This window comes from Anarrhichthys ocellatus, unplaced genomic scaffold, assembly GCF_004355925.1.
Source record: "Anarrhichthys ocellatus isolate YVR2014 unplaced genomic scaffold, GSC_Weel_1.0 scaffold24, whole genome shotgun sequence".
Lineage (NCBI taxonomy): Eukaryota > Metazoa > Chordata > Actinopteri > Perciformes > Anarhichadidae > Anarrhichthys > Anarrhichthys ocellatus.
The window spans coordinates 1,542,285-1,567,336 of NW_022280054.1; the positions used below are offsets into that span (position 1 = coordinate 1,542,285).

The 25,052-nt window shown below is 40.8% G+C and overlaps 2 protein-coding genes across 2 annotated transcripts in view; one reads left to right on the plus strand and one right to left on the minus strand.

Annotated features, from left to right (window-relative positions):
• Window positions 1–3,329: 3,329 nt before the first annotated feature.
• Window positions 3,330–20,857, plus strand: ptgir (prostaglandin I2 receptor). Its single transcript, XM_031861166.1, is given in 4 exon segments — window positions 3,330–3,503; window positions 3,620–4,659; window positions 19,418–19,651; window positions 19,653–20,857. Coding segments are annotated over 3 exon segments (1,131 nt in total). The 5' UTR covers window positions 3,330–3,503; window positions 3,620–3,816; the 3' UTR covers window positions 19,707–20,857.
• A 2,093-nt stretch (window positions 20,858–22,950) lies between these two features.
• LOC116391006 (4F2 cell-surface antigen heavy chain) overlaps window positions 22,951–25,052 on the minus strand; it is a 3,819-nt gene continuing 1,717 nt past the window's right edge. Inside the window, exons 3-10 of the mRNA XM_031861201.1 lie at window positions 25,012–25,052; window positions 24,843–24,937; window positions 24,679–24,756; window positions 24,543–24,598; window positions 24,259–24,454; window positions 24,041–24,148; window positions 23,898–23,960; window positions 22,951–23,758 (exon numbers count right to left, since the gene is read on the minus strand). The exon at window positions 25,012–25,052 is cut by the window's right edge and continues 124 nt beyond it. Coding sequence (XP_031717061.1) covers window positions 23,372–23,758; window positions 23,898–23,960; window positions 24,041–24,148; window positions 24,259–24,454; window positions 24,543–24,598; window positions 24,679–24,756; window positions 24,843–24,937; window positions 25,012–25,052 — 1,024 coding nt within the window. The 3' untranslated portion in view covers window positions 22,951–23,371. The remainder of the gene's footprint in view (window positions 23,759–23,897; window positions 23,961–24,040; window positions 24,149–24,258; window positions 24,455–24,542; window positions 24,599–24,678; window positions 24,757–24,842; window positions 24,938–25,011) is intronic.

Genomic DNA, 25,052 nt, shown 5'->3' on the forward strand with positions numbered 1-25,052 from the left:
CCTAGTGAGTATCGTGAGTCGTTAGTGTAACTACATACGCTGGCGGTCACCGGTAAGCAAAAACAGGACAATACAATGAACAGATTTCATCTTCAGTTTGCATTTTCTAAACTGTCTTCCAGGACAGTGTGCAGACAGACCTAAGTGTTTTCAATATTATGTAATGTGTCCTGAATGCTTGGATGAAGGCACATCATGTAATTACATGTGTGGTTAATGTGTGATAAAAGTATTTTATAGTTTATATTGAGTGACTTGCCTTTTCCTTCTTTGTGAGAACAGGTCCAAATTAGCTGGAACAGAAAGTTAGTGTCCTGTTTTGACCCATTCATCCATCTCTCTATCCATCCCTTTCTCCATCCACCCAGCCACTGATTATCCCTCTGTGTATTGCTTTGTCCATCCTACCACCCATCTATATATTCATCCATTCATTTTTTCATACATTTGTCCATCATCCATCCACTCATTTAACAATCATCCATCCATACATCATCCAGCTATCTATTCATCCATCCAACTATCAAACCATCCAGTCCTCCATCCATTATCTATTTGTCTATTCACTCAGCCTTCTGTCCATCATCCATTCATCTTCACTGCACATTTGAGTCACCACACCTATTCACACTTTTAATTAACAACAAACACATGTAACCAAACACCAGCAGCTCCTATTGTACATTGATGCTTGGCTGCACTCATTGTAAACTGCTTATCAGGATGAGAACTTGTGTAAAATGACCAAATAGTTATGATGTTGGTGTCTTGGTCGGCACTGTTCACAAACCGGTTTGGGGAAACCATGCAAGTATGTCTGCGTCTGTTGTGAGCACGGCTGTCTGCTGTTTATTCAAAGATGGCAGCCTGGTTTGTTTTATCAGCAGTGCAACTATAAACACCCCGTGTGCAATCCACGCCTTTTAGGTGCCTTGTGGTAGTTGGAGATAAAAACAAATATCTGCATGTCTTTGTTTGACAATATCACAGTGGCCCCTTCCAGCAAGCTACCACCTACTACCAGCAATGCAACTCAACATGTTCATTTACGGAGTGTAAAACGCGGAGAAACTTGATCTCCATTACTCCAACCAGAAGAGAGCATTGGCACTATGCTGATATCATTATGTTCTGTCAATAACAGCAACAGGAAGCAAGATTACTGAGAGTAGAAACTGAGCAATAAAATGTAATTACTATGCAGTCTATTTTCTTGATTGTGTTCATTTTATTGTTGCTACATCTTATTTTAAGTGTCATGAAAATAAACCATTAAGGAGAGCAGCATGGCTCCTCGGGACTTTCATTATTGCCTCCTGCGTCTGTGGAAATGGTGATGTGTTCATTATGTGCCATTTTATATCCATCAACCAACATAATATCACAGCGGTTGGCAGTAGCTGTTGATCTGTTATTCTATTTTCGAACAATTCTACCTACAGATGATTGAGTTTTGCTGTCTTGGAAGGCCCTGCACGCACGCACAGGCGTTTCCACTTCTCCAATCTAAATTAGACCTCTGCTCAAGTTTGGAGATACAGTGCTAAAAAAAAAATCACGTGGAATATTAAAACCAATGTACCAATAAGAATGATAAAGATGTGAAGAATTATAACGATGCTTTCAAAGTTGAAAGTTGTAGCTGGTGAAGCAAAGCAGTGTGTGAGGGATATCAGGCACATCCTGCTCCCACTGATAAAGTCCAGAGAAGAGGGCTAATCAGGTAGGGTAAGTGAAAGCACCTGCACAGGTGCATCGTGGCTGTGGACTGCATCAGCGTTAAACACAATGACCAATATGTAAGTCAAACACTATCAACATCCAGACAAACCTGTAAAGCAACTGCAGGCTGTAACTGCAGCGTTTCCCATCGATCAATCAGATCAATTGAAACAAGCTTTAACATCTACCGTGTTTGGACAAATGAATGAGGTCACTCTCCCATGGGACCAAGCATTTTAATTTGCAAAATTACACAGCAAAGAATGGAGCCTTCCTGTCCCTGCGGTGATGGAGAAGAATAAAGTAAATTAATTATGTGAGTATTTCCATTTAATATTGCCCCTTTATACTTTTACTCCACTACATTTAAGAAGGAAAAAAATGTTTTGCTTTAAAACTTCCTCCAGGATATATGATGATCTGTTGAATATAAAAAAAACAATATAAAGCACTTCAAATTACCATATTTCTGCTTACAATTTTCATGATGATATAACATCTAGTTAATCTGCATTCTGAGTACTTTCATTTGTGTACTATGTAGCTATATCTGTTTGATAAGATCACTGCACGTCTAGGTAGGGTCAAATGTTTAATATGTTTACTAAATAAGAAATATTTTATTTTGTTGAATCTCTATGTTTATTTACTAAATGATCCAAATACATCTTTCCCCAAAAGCATCCTGGTTGTTGCATGTTTTATGCTATGTATATGTATATAGGCACTTTTGTCAAGCGCTCAAGTTGCTCAAATATTTCACAGCATATTTGTAACCCTGAGGGCTATATCAAAGTCTACCCGTTCACACTTTTGGAAGATGTCCCTCTTCATTCAGGTATCTCACTCAGGCTGTGTCCACAAGCAGGTAAAGGATCTAGAAATGAAGAATGAACCAGCACAAACAAGCTGGGCAAACTTTTTGTAGATTCAGCTGAAGCACATGGTTCTCCCTTTCTCGGTTGAGTTGCACCAAAGGCTGCATGAAATGTAAACTATAGATAATAAGGCTATTCAAAACAGCCACTTAAACCAAGAAAACACTGCCAAACCAAATACTTGTACAAAAGACTAATTGGATGACATTTTTTTTCTAAGCTCTTCTTGTGAAACAAGCCAATACTGACAATACTAAGTGTTCCTGAAAATGAACCCTTTCAGTGTGTTGGTGTCTGTGTTTTGTTATTTATTTAGCCTATACTACAATACAAGTCACTGATAGTTCACTTTTAAAGTTATATATTTGGGTTTTATCTAAACTTGAGGGGAAAATGTTTTTGATTTTGGCTATTCAGAGTGCTCATGTAATGCATCTGCTTCTATTTCTGGACACAAACATGCACGATACCTTGAAACAAGGAAGAAAATAACTCCACAAACAGTTCATGCTGATTAATAGCCAGCATAAACAAGTGAATTCTTTAAGATGTTCGCCTTTATTTAATCTAAATGGTCTTTTGAATAATGTCTGTCAGCGTCTTTGGCTGCAGCAGCACAGTGGGTGGGACTTTAACATCGATCCGAAAGAGACTGGGAGGTGCGGCAAGAGAGACAGACGCAGAAAGTAAGCGGAGAAAAGCGGCTCTTTCTCAGTGTTTCTCTCTCCCCTGTGAGTTCAGAACTGCCGACACGTTACCGGCAGCGGCAGTTTTGAACTCCGTATCCGTTAAATATTTTACAAAGTAGGAGCCTGAATCTGCAGAAGAAGAAGATGGAGGAGGAGCAGGCTGGTTACTTTTAAATGTTTCAGTATTTCTTCTCTCAGGCAGAGCCAATGAAAGGTAAGTGATTATTTGTCACTAAAACTATGATAAGATCATTGTTAACATGTTAACATGATGGGGGAATGAAAGAAAGCACTAAGCAACTTTTTTTTCTTGTGTTATTTGTTTCACAGAAAGATTCCAAAAATCTCTGCAATAAAAGAGAGAGACAGACGTCTTTAGTCAACGCATCATTATGGGACTTACCACACACACCTGCCTTCAGTGTTGCCAAATGATGGTGTCAAGAGGTCAGGATCTCCATTTGTTGCTTGGGAATTCCTTATTTATTCCACACTGAGCAGGCATATTTCTCTGGTGTGAGTTAAACATGAACAAAAGCATGGTTTCAAACGAATTGTGTAACAATATCACGTGCAATGACAGTCTCATCGTGAATGAAGATGGCAAGCCAGCGACAAGCATCATCATGTTTTTGGCTGGCGTGGTGGGAAACCTGCTGGCTCTCTTCATCCTCGGGGTGCACCGGAAGGAGCATCGCTCCAGGTCTTCTGTCTTCTGCATCCTGGTGACCGGCCTGGCCCTCACCGACCTGCTGGGCACCTGCCTCCTCAGCCCACCTGTGTTCATCTGCTACGCCTGCAACATGTCCCTGATAAGTCTGGGCGGTGAGGGCCTGTGCAAGCACTTTGGCTTTGCAATGAGTTTTTTCGGCCTGGCGCCCACGCTCATCCTGTGTGCCATGGCCGTGGAGCGCTGCCTGGCCATCAGCCACCCTTACTTTTACTCTGTACACATCCGCCGCAGGTTTGCCAAATTCACGCTTTTCTTTATTTACCTCTTTTCTTTGGGCTTCTGTCTGCTGCCATACTGCGGCTACGGCAAATTCAGACAGTACTGTCCCGGCACGTGGTGCTTCATCGACATGGATGCAACAGGGGATGAACAGGCCAACTTGGTGCTGGCCTTCTCTCTGTCCTACTCCTCCGTCATGGCGCTGCTGATCTTTGCTGTGTTTGTGTGCAACGGTTCAGTGATTGTCAGCCTGCGCCAGATGCAACGGAACCAGATGATGCGGCGCGGCTCGGTTGGGTCGACGGGGAGGAGGAGGCTGAGCCTGGCCTGGTTCATACAGGGGGAAAAGGAGATGGACCACCTGGTGCTGCTGGCGCTCATCACTGTCATCTTTGTGGTCTGCTCGCTGCCACTCACCGTGAGTTTTCATTTTTACCTTCCCTCAGTGTGCGTTTGTGTGTCCCACTCCCTCTCACTCAGAACACACGTTGTGCTTCGTCCTCAGCATTTATGGCAGGTTTGTATCTCTGAATCATGATATCTCATTTTACAGTTGAAAAAGGAAGAAAGAGCTGAAACCTTGATGTATCATTTATGCAGTTGTTGAAACATGAACCAAAACTCCTCCGCGAAAAAAAAGAGGGAGAGCTTGAATTGAAACGGAAACAGAGAAAGGGAGTTTTCGTTATTGTTATCATCAATGCTTTTCCCTGAAAAGCTGGATGTACATCTGAACACTGCCAGTAAAGGGTTTCCAGCATAAATAGTTTCTCCTAAAAAGAATTCCTTCCCCTCATTCTGTAATCATTCTGTACATAGAAAGCTCAGCAGGAATGGCGACCGTTAATTCTTTTGTTGCAGTGGTATGTGTTTGCATGCCCTGTTGGTGTCTCCCAAGCGATTGGGCTTTGCTCTGCTGGCTGGCCCCGCTAATATAAGGTGTGCCTGGGAGTGCAGCCTTCGCCACACAAGGCATGTGTGTCTACTTGGCTCCATATCTGTCTCTGTTAGAGAGGAGTGTGCAAAACCTGACAACCCTGGAGGACTGGTCTGGGCCTTGCCTTTCCCACCGGACAAAGCTCCTCTGGGAGGAGTCCGAGGTTAACCAGCCTCCCGTCTGTCTGTGCCCATGAGCATTAGTCAGAGGTACTGAGGAAAGTCAAGTTTTTGGGAGATAAAAACCAGCTGGAGGATGTGATTAATGTGGGTTTATTATATAGGTATGCCGGCTTTGATGTTAGCCCTGTTAACGGCGGTGGTCTGATGATCGGGTAGTTTACAGGAAGCCGTAATAAGTGTTCACCTACTACTCATTGTCTGCATCTGGGTGGTTTGTTGTAACCCACGGTCGGTGCAGTGGCATTCACCCAGAGTTGTGAGAAGAGGAGGCCCTGGGGTATTAGCACGTGATGACGATACATACTTGTCAACACTTTGAGTCAGGCTTCAGGAAACTGAAACCATAACTTCACCACTTTCAAAGTGTACGTGTTCACCAAGACCTGTGTTTCCTCAATTGTTAAACATTGTTCCACTGTTCTCTAAATAGATTTGATTACTTTACAACACAATTTTTAGATTTACTCATCAATATTCCCAAGTCAAACGTCTCTATCAAAAAATCTGGAGTCACGAGCATGATCAGTCAATACCCTGTTATTAAGTAATTAGTGATTCATGCGTCATGTCAGCAGACCTGTGTGTCTGTGTTTGTGTGCTTGTTTGCGCTTGTGCATGTACATCTTGTGGTTGTAACTGAAACAACTGTGACGGTGGTTATGATCAGCAGACTTGACATGTTTCCAGACAGATGCAGCTTCATGATTAATACCAGTTAGTTTGCCTGAAGCACATCAGATGTTTGCGAGAAGTTTATTGCAATGCAAATATAGTAATATGCATACTTACTACTCTCAGTACTGACACAGCTCAGAAGTTTGTTCCTTCACATACCCAAGTATATAAGCTCTCTCTCTTTTCTTGTGTAACTGAATATACATTGGAGGATGATTTCAAGCTCTGAAGAATGGGCTCTGTCTGCGCTTTGCCCTCATCAGCCTGCACGCTGGTAGATGTGGGTGAGATGGAAAACAGATACTTGAAAATGAATGCTTCCTTTTCTCAATGTAAGCAGAGGAGGTGAAATATGATAGAATCAGAGAACTGAATAATGTTGCAGACTTTGCATTCACAGATCAAGTTGCGAAATGTTGTATTTGCTGAGTTTGACAAAAAACGATGAGGACCAGCAAGGGTATTTATTATTCAGGAGGCAAAAGATAACATGTGAGTGTGATCAGGGAGTTGTGATGATCAGATGTGTGGGAGTTTCTCAGAAAAAGCTAGTTCTTTTTTTGGAGGTGGTGTGGTGGGCTGATGTCATTCCTAAGAGTTCTCTGTTGGCTGTGAATGTTTGTCCTGTTCACTGTTACCTGAATCACACCAGCTTCCCAGGCTTGTCAGTCCACAGCCCTGGCCTTATGTCACATATCACTTCCCACTAATTTAAACCTCACTGTGCAATTTGCAGTAGACGGCAGAAGCAGATAAGGTGCCATTAACTATTTTTAGTTTTAGTTCAAAATGTCACCCTTTATCATGTGAATCAATAGTTCAGACTGGAAAAACATATATTTATAAATAACCCCAGGGCAGGTTAGGTTTTAGGTTACATAGCAACTTTAATCCAGTGCAGCACTGTGGGATTGATTTCAATGCTTTGACTTAATGATAAAAGGTTTCCATTAGTGTAGCTGCCGTGTCTTAGTCAGCAGACTCTTTTCGAATTGTTGCAGTGCAACAAAGATCCATTAACTCAATTGTACCTCACTGCGCTGTTGAAAGTATTCTAAGTATCAATATATCAGCTGTAATGAGATGATTTAAACTAAGTGTTCAGAAAAGACTCGATGCTGTGATCAGTAGAGTGACAATACGTGCTAAATGGTAGACTAGAGGTCAGGAAGTTGGAAACAGAATGAAGAATTGAAGGTTTACATTATTATTATTATTATCATGGGTAAATTGATTGAGGGTCAAAGGTCACTGTGACCTCACAAAACACAGTTTTGGCCATTAGTCCTCTTCATATCATGCCTTTGTTGGCAGAATTCTACATTTGCTGGCAAGTTTCCCCACCTGTAGATCAGTCGAAGAGCCTTAATACCCTCAGCATGACCATGTATTGCGTCACCATGTGTGCATGCATGGACTGGTTTTGATTTTATTAATTAGTACTTGCCACTGGGTTAAGTGCACGAATGACTTTAACATCAATCTGAGAATTTCATTGCATGTTGTCCCTCTTGCTCCCAATCCTTTTTTCTCACCCCTGTGGTCACCAAATAAAGATTGAACTACAAAGGAAAAATAACTCTTGGGGGTTCACAAGATCACAGTAGGTTCTGGGATTTGGAAAAGGAAAAATGGAAATGCCAAACCACTTCCCATAGCTCTGAGCAAACTGTGCACGAGGGCTGATTTTCAGGACGGTCAACAGCTGCTCTGACACATATACAGTCCCAGGACATCATGCCTTCAGGAATCGGTGCGGCACCTCATAAATCTTGGTTGTCTGGCAGACAAGGCAGAAGAAAAAAGAAAAAAACAGTATGAAGCAAAATATTCAGTTTGAAGACTCAAAAAAACACGTGTTCACCTTTTTAAAGGACCCTGAGACTGAAGAAGGATTGAGAAACCAGTTAACGGAGTCAGATACAAACTAATTCTATATGAGAGTCTGCTTTAAAACAACTAAAACATTGGATAAATGCTTCAGTTTATATGCCCGTAGTAAGCATACAGCTAAATCTATCTTGGAAAGTTTCAAAACAGCCAGGAGCTCTAAAATCCCTCGACAGGCCCAGTCATGGCCCAGACTGGAATGCCCTTGGAAATATGTAGGATTACATCCTATTGACTCCCAAAATCCAAACTGGATCCAGATTCAGTCAATCATCAGTGTGGGCCAAGAGCCGAAGTCCCCTAATCGAGACTCATTCAAGATGACTCAAAGCGGAAATCCCTGTAATGCTTGACAGAGGTGGTCTCTTATGAGTCTGCTTGTGCAACAGCACATGTGGAAATAATGGTTGAACTATTTGTGTTAGCAGCGTGGTGTACTAATGACCGCTGCATTATTTTGAGACATGGAAATGGCACAGTGAGAGATGTAGAGACACGCATGCTGTGACAGAGTCAAGATGAGAGACAGCTCTGTGCTTGAGGTGCTGCTGGGAGATACTGTACATCTCATTGTGAGCTATTCTATAATGACAGATGATGCTCTGCATTCAGCAGCTGCCTTCTGTGGGCTAAACAATGAGGATTCCCTTTCTTAGCGGATGTACGCTTAAACCTCCATTCAACATGTGCACAACTTACGCACACTTCATATACGAGCACACATTTGCTCCTATTAGAGTAGCCACAAAGCTGCAGGCTTGCTAATCCCGCCCTGTATATTTTATCCTGCTTTGTTTGTTGTCACGATTTACTCGGTTTGAGCCACACAGGAGAAAGTGGACAACAAATATAATAAAGATCTCAGAGGTAATTAGGTTGAACCCCTTTAATGTGTCAAAGTGTGTGTGGTTGCTGAAGAGCACGGCCTTAGGCTTCAGTCGGACAATGAGAGGTGTGAGCAGGTGCTGAAGGGATTTGTAATGGCTGAGGCACAGGATGATGAAAAGAGACAGATGAGGAGAGGAGATCGGAGATAGAAAACAGAACAGTAGGTGCGCTAATATGCTTTGTTGAGGTCGGGGGAAAAGCAGAGTCGGGTGATAATTCGCTGTTGGTTTGTCACTGCGAGCGACTCCTTTCACATAAAATTAGTCATGTGATTTTATGGTTAATATGAAAATATTGATTAAAAGCACTTTAAAGTGTTGATATTTGCAGTCTTGTTCACTCCACCGACTTGTATTGTGTTAATGCGTGAGTTGTCATATTTTTCTCAAGAAGTGAAAACAGTGAGTGTAGCCCTAATGTGTCCCAGCTTTACTGTTTACAGCACAACTTTACTCAACACAATGTTAAAATGAATACTCGTACCGCAAATGTGAACCATATCCTGCTTGGGGCTTCGTGTGTTCATGCATAATGCCTCCTAGCTCCCTGTCCCTTGAATGATCTCAGTCTACTTCTAGTCAGACTGCTTACCACATATTTCCATCACTGTGGTACGAAAAGCGGGATATAGAGCAAGAAAATACCCTCAAATGCTATTGTTCCTTCGTACTGCTTAACTCTCAATACCCCTTTAAATAACATGTCCTTGATAGAAAAATAGATCATTGTTAACAAAATGTTATACGGTGCCCTTGATAAATCCATTGTGTGTTTGTCAATCATTTGCATTGTCAATATTGGGCGTATTAAATGGTAGAAAATAGAAAAACTGGCCCCAAATATTTCTTTGATGTGCATTCACACTTTGACAAACATCTTTCAACAAAAGCTAAGAAGTGTTGGCAACAAATGTGCAATTTGCAACAGTGTGGAAACATGTTTTCATAATTTGTGCGGTCCAGAAATGAACAGATGTTCTGCTTAACTATTGCATTGACAAATGAAATAGTGTGTGTGTGTGGGGTGGGGGGGGTGGGGGGGTCAGTGGTGTTTTACAGGATGTCTCGATGAGTCAATTAACACTGAAAGATCTTTCTTCATAAACAGTGCAAGAATACACATTTCCATTACACTGTCTGCATCTGTGCAATCTAGTTTGACTAAAGGCAGTGTCGTTACCTTTAATTCTTGCCATTAGCTGTGGACACATTGATTGTCCTTGTTTGTTGAGTTTGTTCAAGATTTCTGTGCCTGATAAAGATCTGTGGTCGGTCCAGGTCGGAACAACATATTCATTTGTTATTGGAGCACGAAACACGTGAACACATTCTACTTTTCCCTGCAGGATCTACTTTTCTAATAGTTTTAGTGCCCTCATCTAACCTTGTATTACATTGACCAAATAATAAAGTGTATTGATCTTCGCAAATGTTATTAGTTGCGTTGGTTTGTAAGCTCAAGATGGAAGATTATAGTTCCCAGTTTTCACTCTGATATGACACATGCTATCACTCTGAGTATGGGAGTAGCTGTGCAGTTGATGATTGCTGTCAATATTGCAGAGTAAAAATGGTGAGCGAACACTGAGATCAGATAACGATGGATGAATGTACGTAAACTCTGTCTCATTACTCATGTGAAAATAAGAGCAGCATCAATCCGCGAGATTCTTCCTTTCTTCTTTTTTGGTCTATTTGTCATCATCATCGTCATCATTGTTTATGTTCTTTTTAATTGTATGTTTAAATGCATATGTATACCATTTAAAACCAGGATTTTTTTCATGTCATTAGCATCCCAGATGAGCTCACCTGACACTAGTTGAGGAAGACTAGAAATGTGTTTTCCTGCAGATCTGCTCTTGTTTTTTCGATTTTTGTGCATCAGAAATTTCAATGAAAGTTTTCTGTCTTTGCAAGCAAGGCACAGCTAAGTGTTTACTCAATGGTGTCTGTCTTGTGTTTGTCTTTGAGAGAGCAAAGGGAGGACATCCCTTTAATGCGCTTGTGTGCAAAGTAGTAGTTTGTTGAAGTAGGTTGCGTGCATCTTTCTAAATAGGTCAGTCAGACAGAAAGGTTAAAATACTCAAAGTTGTTACCAAGACATACAGAAATTCTTAGATCTTTCACATGCAGCCGTTTACCGTATGTACAAAGACATTAGTGTTCTCCATATTTGCCTTTTTAGGTTCTTGCCATGCCACGTGTAGCCAGTTATTTGTCCATCCATCTACACTTTCATTGTTCAAACAGCATCTCGTGAAGTGAGCTCCACACCCAAGTGTAGAGTTTCTCAACCTTAGGGTTGGGACCTCTTTTGGAGTCATTTGATATGAGACTTATATTTATTGATATTTGTTTCTTCCCAGTATACTTATTAAACAGTTTTAATCAACAAGTTTTAAAAACAGTTCTAAACTTTAAAATCTATTTTGAGCTCCTTTCATGTTTTTGAAAACCCAATATATAAGTAAACATACTAAAATTTAACACGGCAACTTCAGAGATATATTTCAGGAGGATCAGACGCACTGTAAAAGGAGTTTTGCTTCAACAAATATATGGCTTGGTTAACTACTTGTAAAGCTGCGGGGAGCTGCAGGTTTGGCTGATAATTCTCTGTAGGTTCATCACCAGAGCGTTGGGGTTATCGTGAGGTGGTCAGCTAGATCATTTCTCTAAAGAAGAGCCACCTCCCTGTTGGTCCCTGTTGAACCACAAAAGACACAGCCCAGTGCTACAATAGAGTGATGTGTCCTTCCACTCACAAACCATCTTTGGCTGTAACCTAATTATTGTTAATTAGCTGATGGTTAACAGCTGATCTAATCTGCCATCAGTGATGTTTGACTAAATGAAAGCTGACTTTCATATGTTTTTTTTTTTTTTTGGTCTTTACAAATAAAAAAAGTGGGGAGAGATTAAGGGTTTGATGAGAAATTTGTTAATGTTGGAAAAAAAAATCCAGGTATGTTGTCAACTGCAAACCGGATCCGAAATGAAACCGGCAAACCGAAACCCCCCCAGTGTTAACTTATTAATTACATCTTTCAGAAAATGTTGGTGCACAAAGAAGAATAGGAATCTTGTTTCGTGCTCCACCTTGCCTGCAGTCTCGGGAGACATATGGCCTAATAAAACTTGGCTGAGCCGCAGCAGTGAAATGCAAAACCCTCACATCAAATAAACTCTAAGTGAGACAGAATGTGATGATCTTCTGTTGTTGTGCTGAGGGACGTGTGAATTTGTGAAATGGCGGATATCCACCAGTAATACAAGCCGGATATTAAAAAACACTGGAGAATCAGCTCGATTAAGATGACATGAGGTGGACGCGTTTCAGTTCATGTCAAGACAGAAAACGCATAACATAGGAATTCACCCTTGTGATTTCTTGCAAACAAATACATCTTTCAGTGTAACGGAGTCACTGATGAAAGGAGGCATGGATGCTATTGGGGTTTTCAGTGCAGTCATCCAATATATCAGTGAGTCAGTTTTGTTTTAAATTCTGGGAACAGTCGGCATTATCTTCTGTGCCGTCTTCCCAAAATGATTGTTGTGCCGCCCATAAAATGACATCTCCCTTCAAAGAGCGTATGCGCACTTGGACAACTTGGACAAAACAAATTCAACAAGATAATTGCAACCAGGCAGCCAGTGGTGGTTTGGGATTTTAAGTTCCAGTGAACTTGACATGAAATATATTTGATGGGAATAAAATCCCTCCCCACTCACCTCTGCCCCCCTTGTGACTTTATATTTGTTTATATGTGTAGCTCAGTGATGTGAATGAAAGCAGGCTGAGTAAAATTTGGGAAAAAACAAACCAATTGGTGAAGGCTTGGTGATGAAAAGATCATTTTTCAGAAAGAGAAAAAGTATTTGTCGATTGTGAAGAACACTTGTATATTGAAACTGGATGTATCTTTTGCATTAAACAGTTTTCTTTTGGATTTCTATCGTACTTTTTACTGGGATCTAGCTTTTTGTTCAGTGAGATCAAATCTGAAGTTAACTGAGACGGCTGTATGTGAGATCATTCTGCATAATAATTAGACATGTGCTTGTTGTAGGGAGGGTTTGTATTTTCGGAGCAAAGGGCCTTCGGAACAATGAGCGCTTGTTTTTGGGGATAGCGTGCTGTCGGACAAATTGGCCAGTTTTGAACTATTGGGGGTCTTAGAAAACTGGTCTGTCTGACCAATAGGCAGTCCCTAAAAGGACATGGAAATAAAGCACAGTCTCTTTTAATTTATATATACGTATTATATATTATAATCTATTTTATGAGTCCACTAGTCTGTGTAGGAAGTTGGATGTGCACTGATGAATGCCATAATCCAGGCATCCATCCTTTCTACTGTTGCCCAAGCAGACACCCACCCAGCACACAGATGTATGGTTCCCGCAGACCCGTAGGTAAATCTCACAGTTGGATGTTGACAGGGAGGAATGCTGGATACCAACTGTCCTGACAGAGAGATCATTATTTAGGAAAAAAACAAGCTTTCCCAGCATAATTGCGGATCAAAAACGGCATGCAAGAACAGCTTACTTGCATGTATCAGCATTTACGTATCCACATACTTGTCATTATCGAAGTGCTTTGAGGTTGTCCTTAATTCACATTAGCAGCATAAAGAGGAAGCACATTTGTATTACACAGTATGTATTATGCAAAGTTGCACAGTGACTGCAGAATGAAAAGAAAATGTGTTATATGTATATGTTTAGTAATATTCAAATCTATACCTGTATGCAGCAGGTGGTGTTACTTAGCATTGGCATTACTGCAGCACACAGCAAAGTCAGTAGTTTAATGCGCAATCTTCCTGTGTTTAACCAAAAACAATGTTGTAATAGTGCTGTCATGTCAACTCATATTAGTTAAATGAAATGTATCTAAAATGTATAAAAACACTTACAGGCTGTGTGTGACACATGAACTTGGGAAAGTCAACAGCCGGCTGGCAGCAGTGCGTGTCAAGATTTGGAATTCTTTTTTGCGCGTAATGTGCTGCTGATTATTTGTCCTGCTACAGTCTGTATTCAGTTAGCTTTGCTGAAATGCCAAAGAAAATGATCTTGAAATGAAACTGAACAGTAAACAGCGAGCAGAGCCACAGTTAAAGTGCCCGTCTTACTTTCTAGCAATACTCCACCTCTGAGACCACATGAAATTACCTTGTTTCGACCCAAAGAGCTACATATTTTTTAGCAAATTTTAGAGTACATTTCCCAGAACTCAGCAATAATGAATAAACTTGGATAAAATAGGACTTAGGTTTTAAAACAGACAAATGTTTTCAAGTGAATCGTTGCCAATGAAAATAAAAGATACAATTTATAAAGCTTGTATTGTGCTCAACTGCTGGCAAATTTTTTTTTATCTAATCGTGAAATGAAACAAGTTTAACAGTATTTTTTCACTACATCACAAAGAACATGACTTCCTGGCATTAACATCTCTCAGAAGATAATCTACCACTAATCACAAAGTGCATACATGGCATCAACAAGTCACATCTAGTATGCACAGTGTAGGCAGCATGCGGCTCTCGCAGCTTTGTCTCTGTCATAGAGGAACTGCGTTTAACGCCTCTTGAGTCTCTCGCCTGTTGCAACAGAGACACAGCTTTGCAACACTGCCAACCTACACTTATCATGTATTGACATATAAAATCATCCCACTAAATCTTTCACTTCACTTTGCCAAATGTTTAGTTGGGCTTTCACAGTTGCTTCCACTTCCTCTTTCGTGTTGCTGCATAGTTGTTTTTTTTTGTCAGCAGTTGTGGCCAGTTGTCAAGCAGTACTCCTACAGTTTCCCAGATGTGTACGCGTGACAGTTTACTCATCAGAGAGCTCACTCTGACTCTTTATGTTTGCTTTTAAGTCTTCTTCTTACATTATTTAGGAGAAAGATTATGGTGACATAGCTTCTGTGGACATAAAGGCTGTATTTATTATACAGTGTCTTCACAAACAGAGGAAGAGAAAGATGCATAGAACAACATGCATGATTTATGGCATAATGCAACTCTGTGTGAGTGCACGTAAAACATTTTGTTATCTTGCACTTTGGTCACTTTTCCTTGCAGATATTTGACTGGATTGAGTGTCAGAGTGGCACCTGTTCTCTGGAATAGTTTTCTCGCTGAAGTCCATTTAACACAATGCCGGTGAAAGGCCTAATGGCTCCAGGTAACTCGGTGCAGCCTCGGGCACTTCTTAAATAGGGAACTCACTAATGGATGTTTAGACAGCATTATTCCCCTGATGAAACTTGTCTGAAGACAAACACAAGCTGACTTTACTGCCTTACATTGCTGCCATTCATTAACATTTGATTTGACGTTTTCCTGCTCCTGAAACGGAACACATTTACATTTATATGACTCCTGTAATGCTTCCTAGGTGAATGGCTTAATACTGAAAAACAATGTGGGAAGTTAGAGATTTGTTTTCTGTGGTGTAAAAGTAACTAAACAAAGCCTGACGAGACATTGACATAATGGACAAATTGATTACATGTTGAAGCTCTTGACAGCGCACACCCACTCTTTCTTCCTCTCTGTATCTCAGATGACACAAGCCACCTCCTCACTAACTTCCTAACTGTAGATTGTGAATCAGGGAAATTCCCCTTCAGTGTAGAAACACCAATGCTGCGTCCCAGACAACTAACCGAATTTCCAACTTCTGACCTTCAAGCGCTCCAGGTGCACGACGCCAAACAAACAAAGAACCATGGCTGACCGTGACAAATGATGTTTCTTTGGCATATGCACATACTGTTGAACTCTCAGCAGTGTTGTCTCCACATTTCTGGGCATCTTTAGGTTTTTTAATGACTTAATGACTTATGCACAGAGATTTTTTAGTGTGACCAGCTCCCTAATAACACTGGTGACATATTTTTATTACTTTATCAATTTCCATGCAGAACAGGTTTTACTATGTGATACTATGTATTTTAATTAAATACAGACAAATATACTTAATGTTGCCTTTTAGTTGGCGTTTTACCATCTACAATGTGCACTTTGTTGTTGTTGTGACGTGAGACAAGGCTTCTTCGTGAATTCGGAGTAGATGGATTTGCACCGAGTTTACAAGTAGAAATTCAGACTTTGAGTGGCGTCCATTGTACTTTTTCTTTTGAAAATGTCAAGTTCCAAGTTGTCTGAAAACGTTGCATTATAGCTTTACAGGATGTGTGAAGCCTTGTTACGACTTTTAGCCCAGTTAGTACGCCTCCCACCACCGTTCAAGCTGAATAGTTAACATGCTATTTTGTTTGTTTAACCCACACATAAAACAGAAATGTAAATACCTCATTATGTGGTTTTAAGACAAGTTACATGCTGTAACTATTTCCTCCAGCCAAGGACATAGATTTAGTTTTAGAAGACAAGTTATGCATTATGAATGCCCTAACCCTGTAATCACCTATTTTTCCTTGATAGGTACACCAAAGAGACAGTAATGTTTGTTTAAAGTGAGAGGGACACATTTAGCTGGCAAAGAGTCGACAAGTTTGCCATTAATTAACATAAAAGATAATATGTCAGTGTTGTGTTTACAGCGTGTTTCCACTGGCTCCAGGCAGACAAACAAATCACACATGAGATTGATATCAATCTTCTCATCTTACTCTCGGACGGCTCAAGCATGTTTCCCAAAATGTTGAACTACTCCTTTAAAGACGAGTAGCATTTATCTCTCTCCCTGCTGGCTCTCTGCTGTAAACAGTCCGCTCTAAAAGGCCTGTTATCTCTGCGCTGTCTCCTCTCATGCCCGTTTAATGATCCTGCAGTGAAACACGATCAGGAAGGAGTTGGGAAGAGTCCTCCAGGATCATGAGATGTAAAGTAATGGGTCGTAGAGTGTAGACATCCATTACGTGGTCTTGTTTCCAGAAAGACAAAGCAATCATCAGCCCCAAATAGCATCTTATGATGTGTCTCTGGCAGGATGTACCTACACCAACTGGGTCCAGGTGCTAGAAGATTTGCAGTAATCAGAACATCAACAAATTGCAGATCAGTGGATGGTGGTGATAGATGAATGTGTTTGCGCATGTATAAATCCAGTGTACATGCAGCTGTCTGCAAATGTACTGTATGCATCTGTATACAGTATGTGTGAATGTATTTGCTTTTGCTGGATTTATATGTCTATGAGCACGCTCACGTTATGTTCCTTTCTGCACCGACACGATTCTCTGTTCTCCTAAATAATCACCCTGATCCTCGGCAGCTGTATACCATTTCTGGGCTGCTCTTTAACCACAGACTGAGACATTAATATGCTCCTGTTTAAGGAGAGCCTGACATCTCATCAGTTTTGGGCCCTCACATCTTGCAGTGCTTGGAGAGGACAGTTTTTGATTTGTGGCCCTCCCTGCAGGGCTTCAGGTTTGTCGGGAGGACCATAAGAGGCAGGGTGTCATGCAGCAACGGTAGCAAGGGTGAGGGTGGCCATGTGGAGCGAGAGGGCAAGGAAGATGGCAGAGCGTCTGAGGATGCATGTCTGTTTGAAATGTTCTGGCAACACCGCATGATGAACAATGTGTACGATAGCTGCGCGTTGAGCACAAGAGGCATTTGTCATCGTGTTTGTTAATGTGTTTTATGCCAGTAAGCCTAAGATTCATTTTTACTTCAACTATTAATTCAAATAACAGATTGGTGCCAGCATAAGGTCTGTTTGTTGGTCATGTGCCAAGACAATTAATGGTGGGATTCTTGTCGTAAGAGAGGTTAAGATCAAATAAGGATATATTTCACTATTATTTCTGAGGCTTTTGAAACATTTGTATCCACTGCCTCCTATATTGTGCTGACATCCTGGCAAATAGATCTGCTTTAGTTACTAACAACTTAACACAAACACTTTTACATAACTTTTACATAACTCTATCATGAGTGATTTTCAATTTAAATGCCAAGCATTAATCAGATGAATGCAGTAACTGATGATGGAGGAAAAACTGACTGACCGTCTGATTGTGAAATGTTTGTCGGTCTCCAGCAAACATTATCCTGTGAAAGGGAACTGAGGCCAAACTGTCTTAAACTGTGTTCATATCAATCCTGACTTGGTGTGTGTGTCTGTGTGAGTATTAATATAATCCATAAATACCTAAACTCTTTCCTCAATGTATCAAGCCTATGCAATCAGTGAGAATCTGCCAGTAATCCTGACTACATCAGTTGTGTAATTGATGAAATTTTGCAGAACCTCCAATACTTCCTTAAAAAAAGCAACATCTGGTAATGTTCCACTTTGGACCGTTACATGTGTACCATTTCTGACACATCTAAGTTGACGACTTTGTTCCAGGGTGTTGGTTTTAAGTTATTATGCCTTCTGAGCTCAACATCTTCTCAGAAGCATCATACAATGATTGCTGCTGTTTTGGGTTTGCAGTCACACAGTCAGCCTCTTCCTCTCTCCCGCTCTGTTTATTCTCATGGGTGTATCTCAATTGGTGAGCAACCACATCCGTGTGAGTTTGGCCAGTTAATAAGCGTGGAGAAGACATATCCCTCATGTCATCATGGCTGGCCCCTCTGGTAGTCTGGTTTGGCCTCTGCTCCCTCTGGGCCCTCTCACTCTGTCTCTAGCTTATTAGTTTTTAGTCCAGGCACTAGCGTCAGGGAAACATTAACGTCCAATGCATAAAAGCACTCAATCAGCACAGGCCCTTAACTAGGCCACTGTTTGTTGGATATTTTATGGAGGAAATGGAGAATTGTTGATTGAGAAGAGGAGTGAGGTGACAAAGACAGTTGTAGTTTTGTCATGTAGCATTTTCTGCATCTGTTTTCAGGACATTTCTGAAAATTGAAGGCATTGTGTAATTACGTAATGTCCTGGTGATCTTGTAATAGCAGCGGTAAAAACCCAAGACACCAAAGAAAACCTGCTCTAAGTGTGACAACACCAAGAAGTTATGCTCATCTTGTCTGGTAATATCCAAATACCATTTTACTCAGTACCTTACATGTAAGCTTCCTAATCCTAGTAATAAATCACCAAAATGACCAGCATAAAGTGTCAAAGCTACTGTCCAGACAATATTCCTCGGAACATAAATTGATCATTTACTAGAGAAACACACCAGCAAAATCTTAGCTAAGCAGAGAACACAAATGGAGCAATGCAGAAAGGAGGAAAATCTTTTTTTAAAGGAAACAGGAGGTGGTATTTAAAGAAGTCGAAGACCTCTCCTCACCCTCACAGATGGTGAGGAGAGAGAGCAAGAATGTTGAGACTAAACTGCAGATAAGACTGCATGCTGAGTTGCTCCTAGGGAGTGAATGTGAAGCAGATCCCTGCATGTAGCCTATGTTCACCAAAGTTGCTCTAAGTAAAGGGTTGAGCTCTGCATCGCCAGAACAAGGCTGCAACATGATTGACCGATAACCAGAATGAAAACTAGCAGGGCTATCTAATCTGGGACAGAAAACCAGCAGTGCTCTGTATCCTGAGACCTAGACTGAGGTCTTCAGACACAACTCTCTTGTATTTTGCAGGTATTTACATTTGTAATCTATGATCAGTAAACTCTGTCTAACGCGTCTATTTCTTCAGATTGCAGGCTTTATCAACGCCATTCGCCCATTTTGTGGCGACACGGAGAACCTGACAGCCTTCCGCTTCTACGCACTGAACCCCATCGTGGATCCCTGGGTCTTCATTATCTGCCGCAAGTCTGTGTTCCACCACCTTTGCTCTCTGCTGAGCTGCCGCTTCAGCAGAAAAGCTGTGAAGACGAAGGCACACTGCGCTCTGTCTTTGCCCCTTGACAGTCACATGCAGCACAACCCCCCCAGACATGACCGTTGCACAGACAAACATGTTCTCCAGTATACATCTGTGACCCAACAGAACCCGGGGGTGACTGGAAGCTAGGAGGATTCCATGTCTGACAAAACATTTGTGAAATGATATTTTAACATTTGCATACAGGATACGTGCACTCACCATTTTAAGGCTTAAGGTCTTAAACTTCCAATTACTAATAGAAACTGTTTCAAAGTTGCAGGAAGACTTGTGCCATAAAACAAACAGCACTGTAACGTACCACTAAGGAACACATCAAATCATATCATGCCTATGAATAATATACTGTAGAATCAGAATATGTGCACTTGGGTAAAAGCTATATGGGTAAACAATACACATGAGTGTATTCTCTCAGCCTTTTCTTTAAAACACAGCCAGGTAACTCCACTAATGGTTGGATCACAGCTACAGATCTATGACGTGTCCTGCAGGTCGCACTAAACATGAAGATGGCGGTTTATTTCCTAGTCATCGCTGGATGACGTGTTAATCCATTTCCCCTGACCACAATTAAAACGCATCTGTGACAGGTTGAGTGATCCAAAAGAGAGACACGTATTGTATTCAAGTGAGGAGACGTTGTCATTTGGTTTCCCAGGCCAGGTGGTATATAAATATGAATGTATTAGCAGGCTTTAATCTGAAGTAGTCTGTCATGTCACAAGAGTAAAAGGCTACAGCAATGCTCACGGTCCTTTTAAGGCTTCACTTTGGTACAAAGGTTGCTTTGAGCGAAATGCATGTTGATGTTTAGCAGGTATCATGTTCAACATCTTAGTTCAGCATGTTTCCTTGTTTAAATTAGCTCATTTGAACAAAACACAAAGTACAGCTTGGATTGATAGGAATGTTATCAGTTGTGCAGGTATTTTGTCATAAACCAAAGTATTGAACAAATTCAAATGTTGGCTTGATTATGGTTTTAAATGTAAAGTGAAATAATCAAATTACTCTCACTCCTAAAATGGATTTAACTAAACACTTTTTAAATTGAACTCCAATCTTCTGTCAAGAAAGCAGATTGCTTTCTAAAAAACTAGACAAAAGGTTGTTTTTTTTTCAAACCACACCTGAGAGCTGAGTTAAATGGGTTTAGATGGCTACTTTAGTCCCAAGCTAAGAATAATTGACCCTTCGCTAAAACCCGCCACCTGTTGGTAGTCTGTCAAGCTGTCAGAGATACCATGGAGCCCACACTGTCACTAACTGCACCCCCTGAATAAATGTGTATCTCATTCTCGGAAAAAAGAGATTTCAGTGAAAAGCAAAAATGTCTACAATATGGGTTTGAAGGATGTATCCAGGATGTCAAACTGGTTCAGCAGCTGAAAACAGATTCAAAAAGATAAAGATGGAAGCTAAAGCCTACAGATCAGTGTAAAAGTGAACCAGCCCTCACCTGGGGATCGAGTCAAAAGACAATGAACTTATGGAACAACGCTTCTTCTACAAAGCCGGGTAGGTCTTAACTCACTGTTACAACAATTAAAAATCAAAAGCGTATGTGTATACATTCAGTATACCGTTAGTTGCTAGCGTAGCCTAGAAGTGTTAACGTTAATTAATGATGTGCTAACACACTTTGTTAATGTTTGCTCCACTGGTATTTACTTGGAAATGTAACAAGCTGGCCAAAGCTGTGCTGTGATTGACCAGTCTGCGTTAGAGGGACGACAGTTAGTAAAAGGTTAATTCCTATTCCTGTCCAGCTGATAATCTCACTTTATTGCATGCACATTTGCTTCCCTCCTTAATATTCTCATTGATTTCCAAACTACATATGACGCTTGTCTGTGAATAGTAAACTCTGTGAGATTTAGCTTTTTGTTGTGACTTTAAATGCATTTAAATATCGTGTATTTATGCCTTTTCACCGTGTATGATGTCATTCCTGTTTGGTTTATGCAGTGAATTGCAGAGATTTAGGGATAACAGGCATGGTAATTTGAGTTCATTCATATTTTATTTTAAGGCTGTGTTGCACATTAACTTTTTGCTGTATAGTCTTCAAATACACAGCCATGCATGACCCGAGGTAAGACACACACGTTGCACCACTTGCACATTTGGTCTTTGAGGATATTTAAGTTGTACATCCATCAAAATGAATGAAAAAATATACATAAAAGAAAAGTGTTTGTTATATGGTACACATTTCATGATTTCATGAGAAATAAAATAATATAAGATTAAAAAAAAACAGTCATACAACTGATGTCTGTGTTTCCAAAGAGAAATGTTTATGCTGATTTCATGATGTTTAATTAACTGTCCTGCTGCTCTTTTTCTCGGCCCATGTATAGTTTTTCAAAGCCTGTGCACGTTTACGATAGATGAAATGGATGCAGAGACAAGATAAACAAGATGTTTAAATTGAGACAATCATTTGTCTCGTTATAGCCCCCAACATCAACATTGACTACAGGGAAACATTTATTTGACATGCAGTGCTCTGTTTCATAAGACTGTGGCCATTTGGAGAGATTATTTTACTGTATGAAACAATTATAAACGAAGCCTCATTTAGTTACATGGCGATGACATGTTCCAGTCTATCAAGTAAAAGTTGTCAGAATGAAAGAAAGTCAGGTCATGATTTAGTTAACCACTGACCTGAAAGTCTCATGTGAAAGTTATAGTTGGAAGAGCAGCGGCTGGTGCTGTAGCACCACTGTGTGGTTAATGAGAGTACACATTTCCAAAAGTGGATGTGCATTGCTAATGGTTCCTCCTCAGGCAACCACATGTCAGTGATAGTGTGTCAAAAAGGATTGAGTCAATAAGTAAACCAAAGCAGTAGCAAAACTTAATTTGCTTGGTTGCCACATTTGAGTTGCTCAACAAAAGATCACCCGAGGGTTTGAGAGTACATGAATTCATAAACTAGAGTAATTAGGATGTGGCTCACAATGTAGCTCACAATGTGGTTTTAACAGCAGTTCACACAATTGGCTGACTCATTGCAACACCAATGCAGCGGGGTTTGTTCATAACAAAAGCCGCAATTACTTTTTAAGAAAAACCCTGACATTTCAAGTTTCTCTGAAGTATAAGACAGTTTTTAAAACATGGGGAAGAATTAACCTCTTGAGGTCATTGTAGTACCCTTTAAACAGTCCTTATCCCTCTTGCACACCATCCTTTTTTCCCCCCAGCACAAATGCAACTATGTCACATAGTTATTTCAATTAAGTCTAAAACTGAAAAGATACATCTAAAAAGTTAAATCACTAATTGTTGTAAAACATTTTCCCCATTTCTACACAAAACTGAAAAAAAAAAACAAAAAAAAAAAAACACAACTATAGTAGTCTATTTACATCTTATTTTATCCCAACAGACTTATCAAAAGTCTATGTAGTCACTGAAAATGTGAATAATTGTTTTCTTTACTACGGTATACAGACATAAGATACGGTCTAAAAGCCCCACGTCAACTGATTCTCTACACGATATGTAACTAGAGTTATGTTACTATGAATAAAACACTCATTGTATTTACCCATCAATAGACTGACTCCAGAGGGCCAACACGGACACACTATCCTCACAACAAATGATGCCACATGGATCACAGAACCATCATTTTATTTCCAGTGACCCGAGCACATCACACCTTTAAAAATAAACAATTGTGTCAGACTTTTGTTATGTGGGAGGAAAACTCAAATCCAGATATCTCCTCACAATTGACGAGCTCTACGAGTAGCTTCCTGCCTCAAACAGTTTGATGACGACGGCTTCATGAGGCCGCAGTTCCAATGTGTCCAGAGTTGTCGACCCCAAGCGGACCGTTCCCGTGTTGGCCACAAAGACCCCAGCTTTGGGCAGGCTCGGGGCCCAGGCGGGATCCAGGGCGTGAGGCTCAGGCCCGACGTTGAGCAGAATGAGGAAGTGGACACAACCCCAGGAGCGCAAGAAGGCCAGGATCGGGGGAAGAGTGGAGTTAGAGGAAGAGGAGGAGTTGTCGGTGGAAGAATTGAAGGGGAGGAAAGTGAAACTGCCAAACAGAAGAGCTTCTTCTCTGGCTCTTGAGTGACTGAGGGTGGAGAAGAGAGCAGAAGCTAAAGGCCTCTTCTCCTTGTCCTGCAGGAGGGATGGTAGAGAGAAGTGTCAGACAGAAACCTACCCAACTAAAGCTTTGTGTCTTCAACTTTACATTACTTGAATGGACTAAGGAAATATTGAAAGTATTTCGAGAGGGACATCTGGCTTTATTGCTCACTGTATGGGTGTCTGATGATTTGTTCGTGTCTCCATCTGACGAGCCGACTTCCAGAGACGCATTCTGCGAGACAGAAAAGATTTATTTGGTAATGTGAATTTAATTAATAATTTATAGACTCAAAGTTTCTGGCGGGACTTCACCTGTGCTTGGTCGATGTCTTCACCGTAGCGTACTACAGGTGTCCCTGGCAGAGTCATCACCAACACCAGGAGTAATTTCTTCAAGTTAAGGGATGCTTTACCTCCAACCTGCAGGAAATATTTAATTATTTATGTCATTCGGTTAGTGCCAAAACAATAAACCGATCATCCAAAAATGAATCTGCAACCGATTTAAATATTGATAGCACATGTCTTACTGTCCAGCTGGGCCATACGTCTTCTTCTCTTGTTTGCAGGTGTGTCTCTATGGAAACAGCCACTTCATTAGCAGACAGGATGTGTTGCGACGATGGCATAATTGACCTCATGACCACATCTACCAGCGTAACATTGCCCTGGCTGAAGGATTTTAGAGGAGGCAGAACGTCTTTCGTCTGTTTTACCACCACAATCCTAAAGAGACGGGCACATTTTGAGCTTCATATTAAATACATTTTATTTATTTTTTCCAAACATCTCTGCACTGCATGTTTAACAATACCTTTCCTTCTCCTCACTGCTGAATTCTTTCAAGACACCTTTCCACTCCAGGAGAGTCTGAAATATATTTTAAAAACAGGAGAGTTTGTTGGAACTCTGCTCGTTAGACATCGAAACGTGCGTGAGCATCATTTTACCGTTTCTGAATACGCTGCATCTGCGTCACAGATTGCAAAGCCTGCCACACCCTGCTCCAGCCAGAACCGAAGTGCATGCTGTGGAGAAGTATCGGTATATTTTGAGAAATCCAGCATCACTGAGAACTTTTAAGTAGCATGCCCAGAGAATATTTAACATGTACTGTGGCTGAGAAGTTTGATGTTTTGTCTGCGTTTCCCGCTACATCCTGAGGTCCCAATAGATCCAGTTCACAGACGTCTAACACCACTTTCAGATCTGCAGGCCCAATAAAAAAAGCTCATTAAGTCCACCTACGCAGGCTGCTTGACAAAAAGAAGACCATCACTCACCTGCTTTGTGGCTCTCTGCAAGCAGATGCTGGATCTGAGGC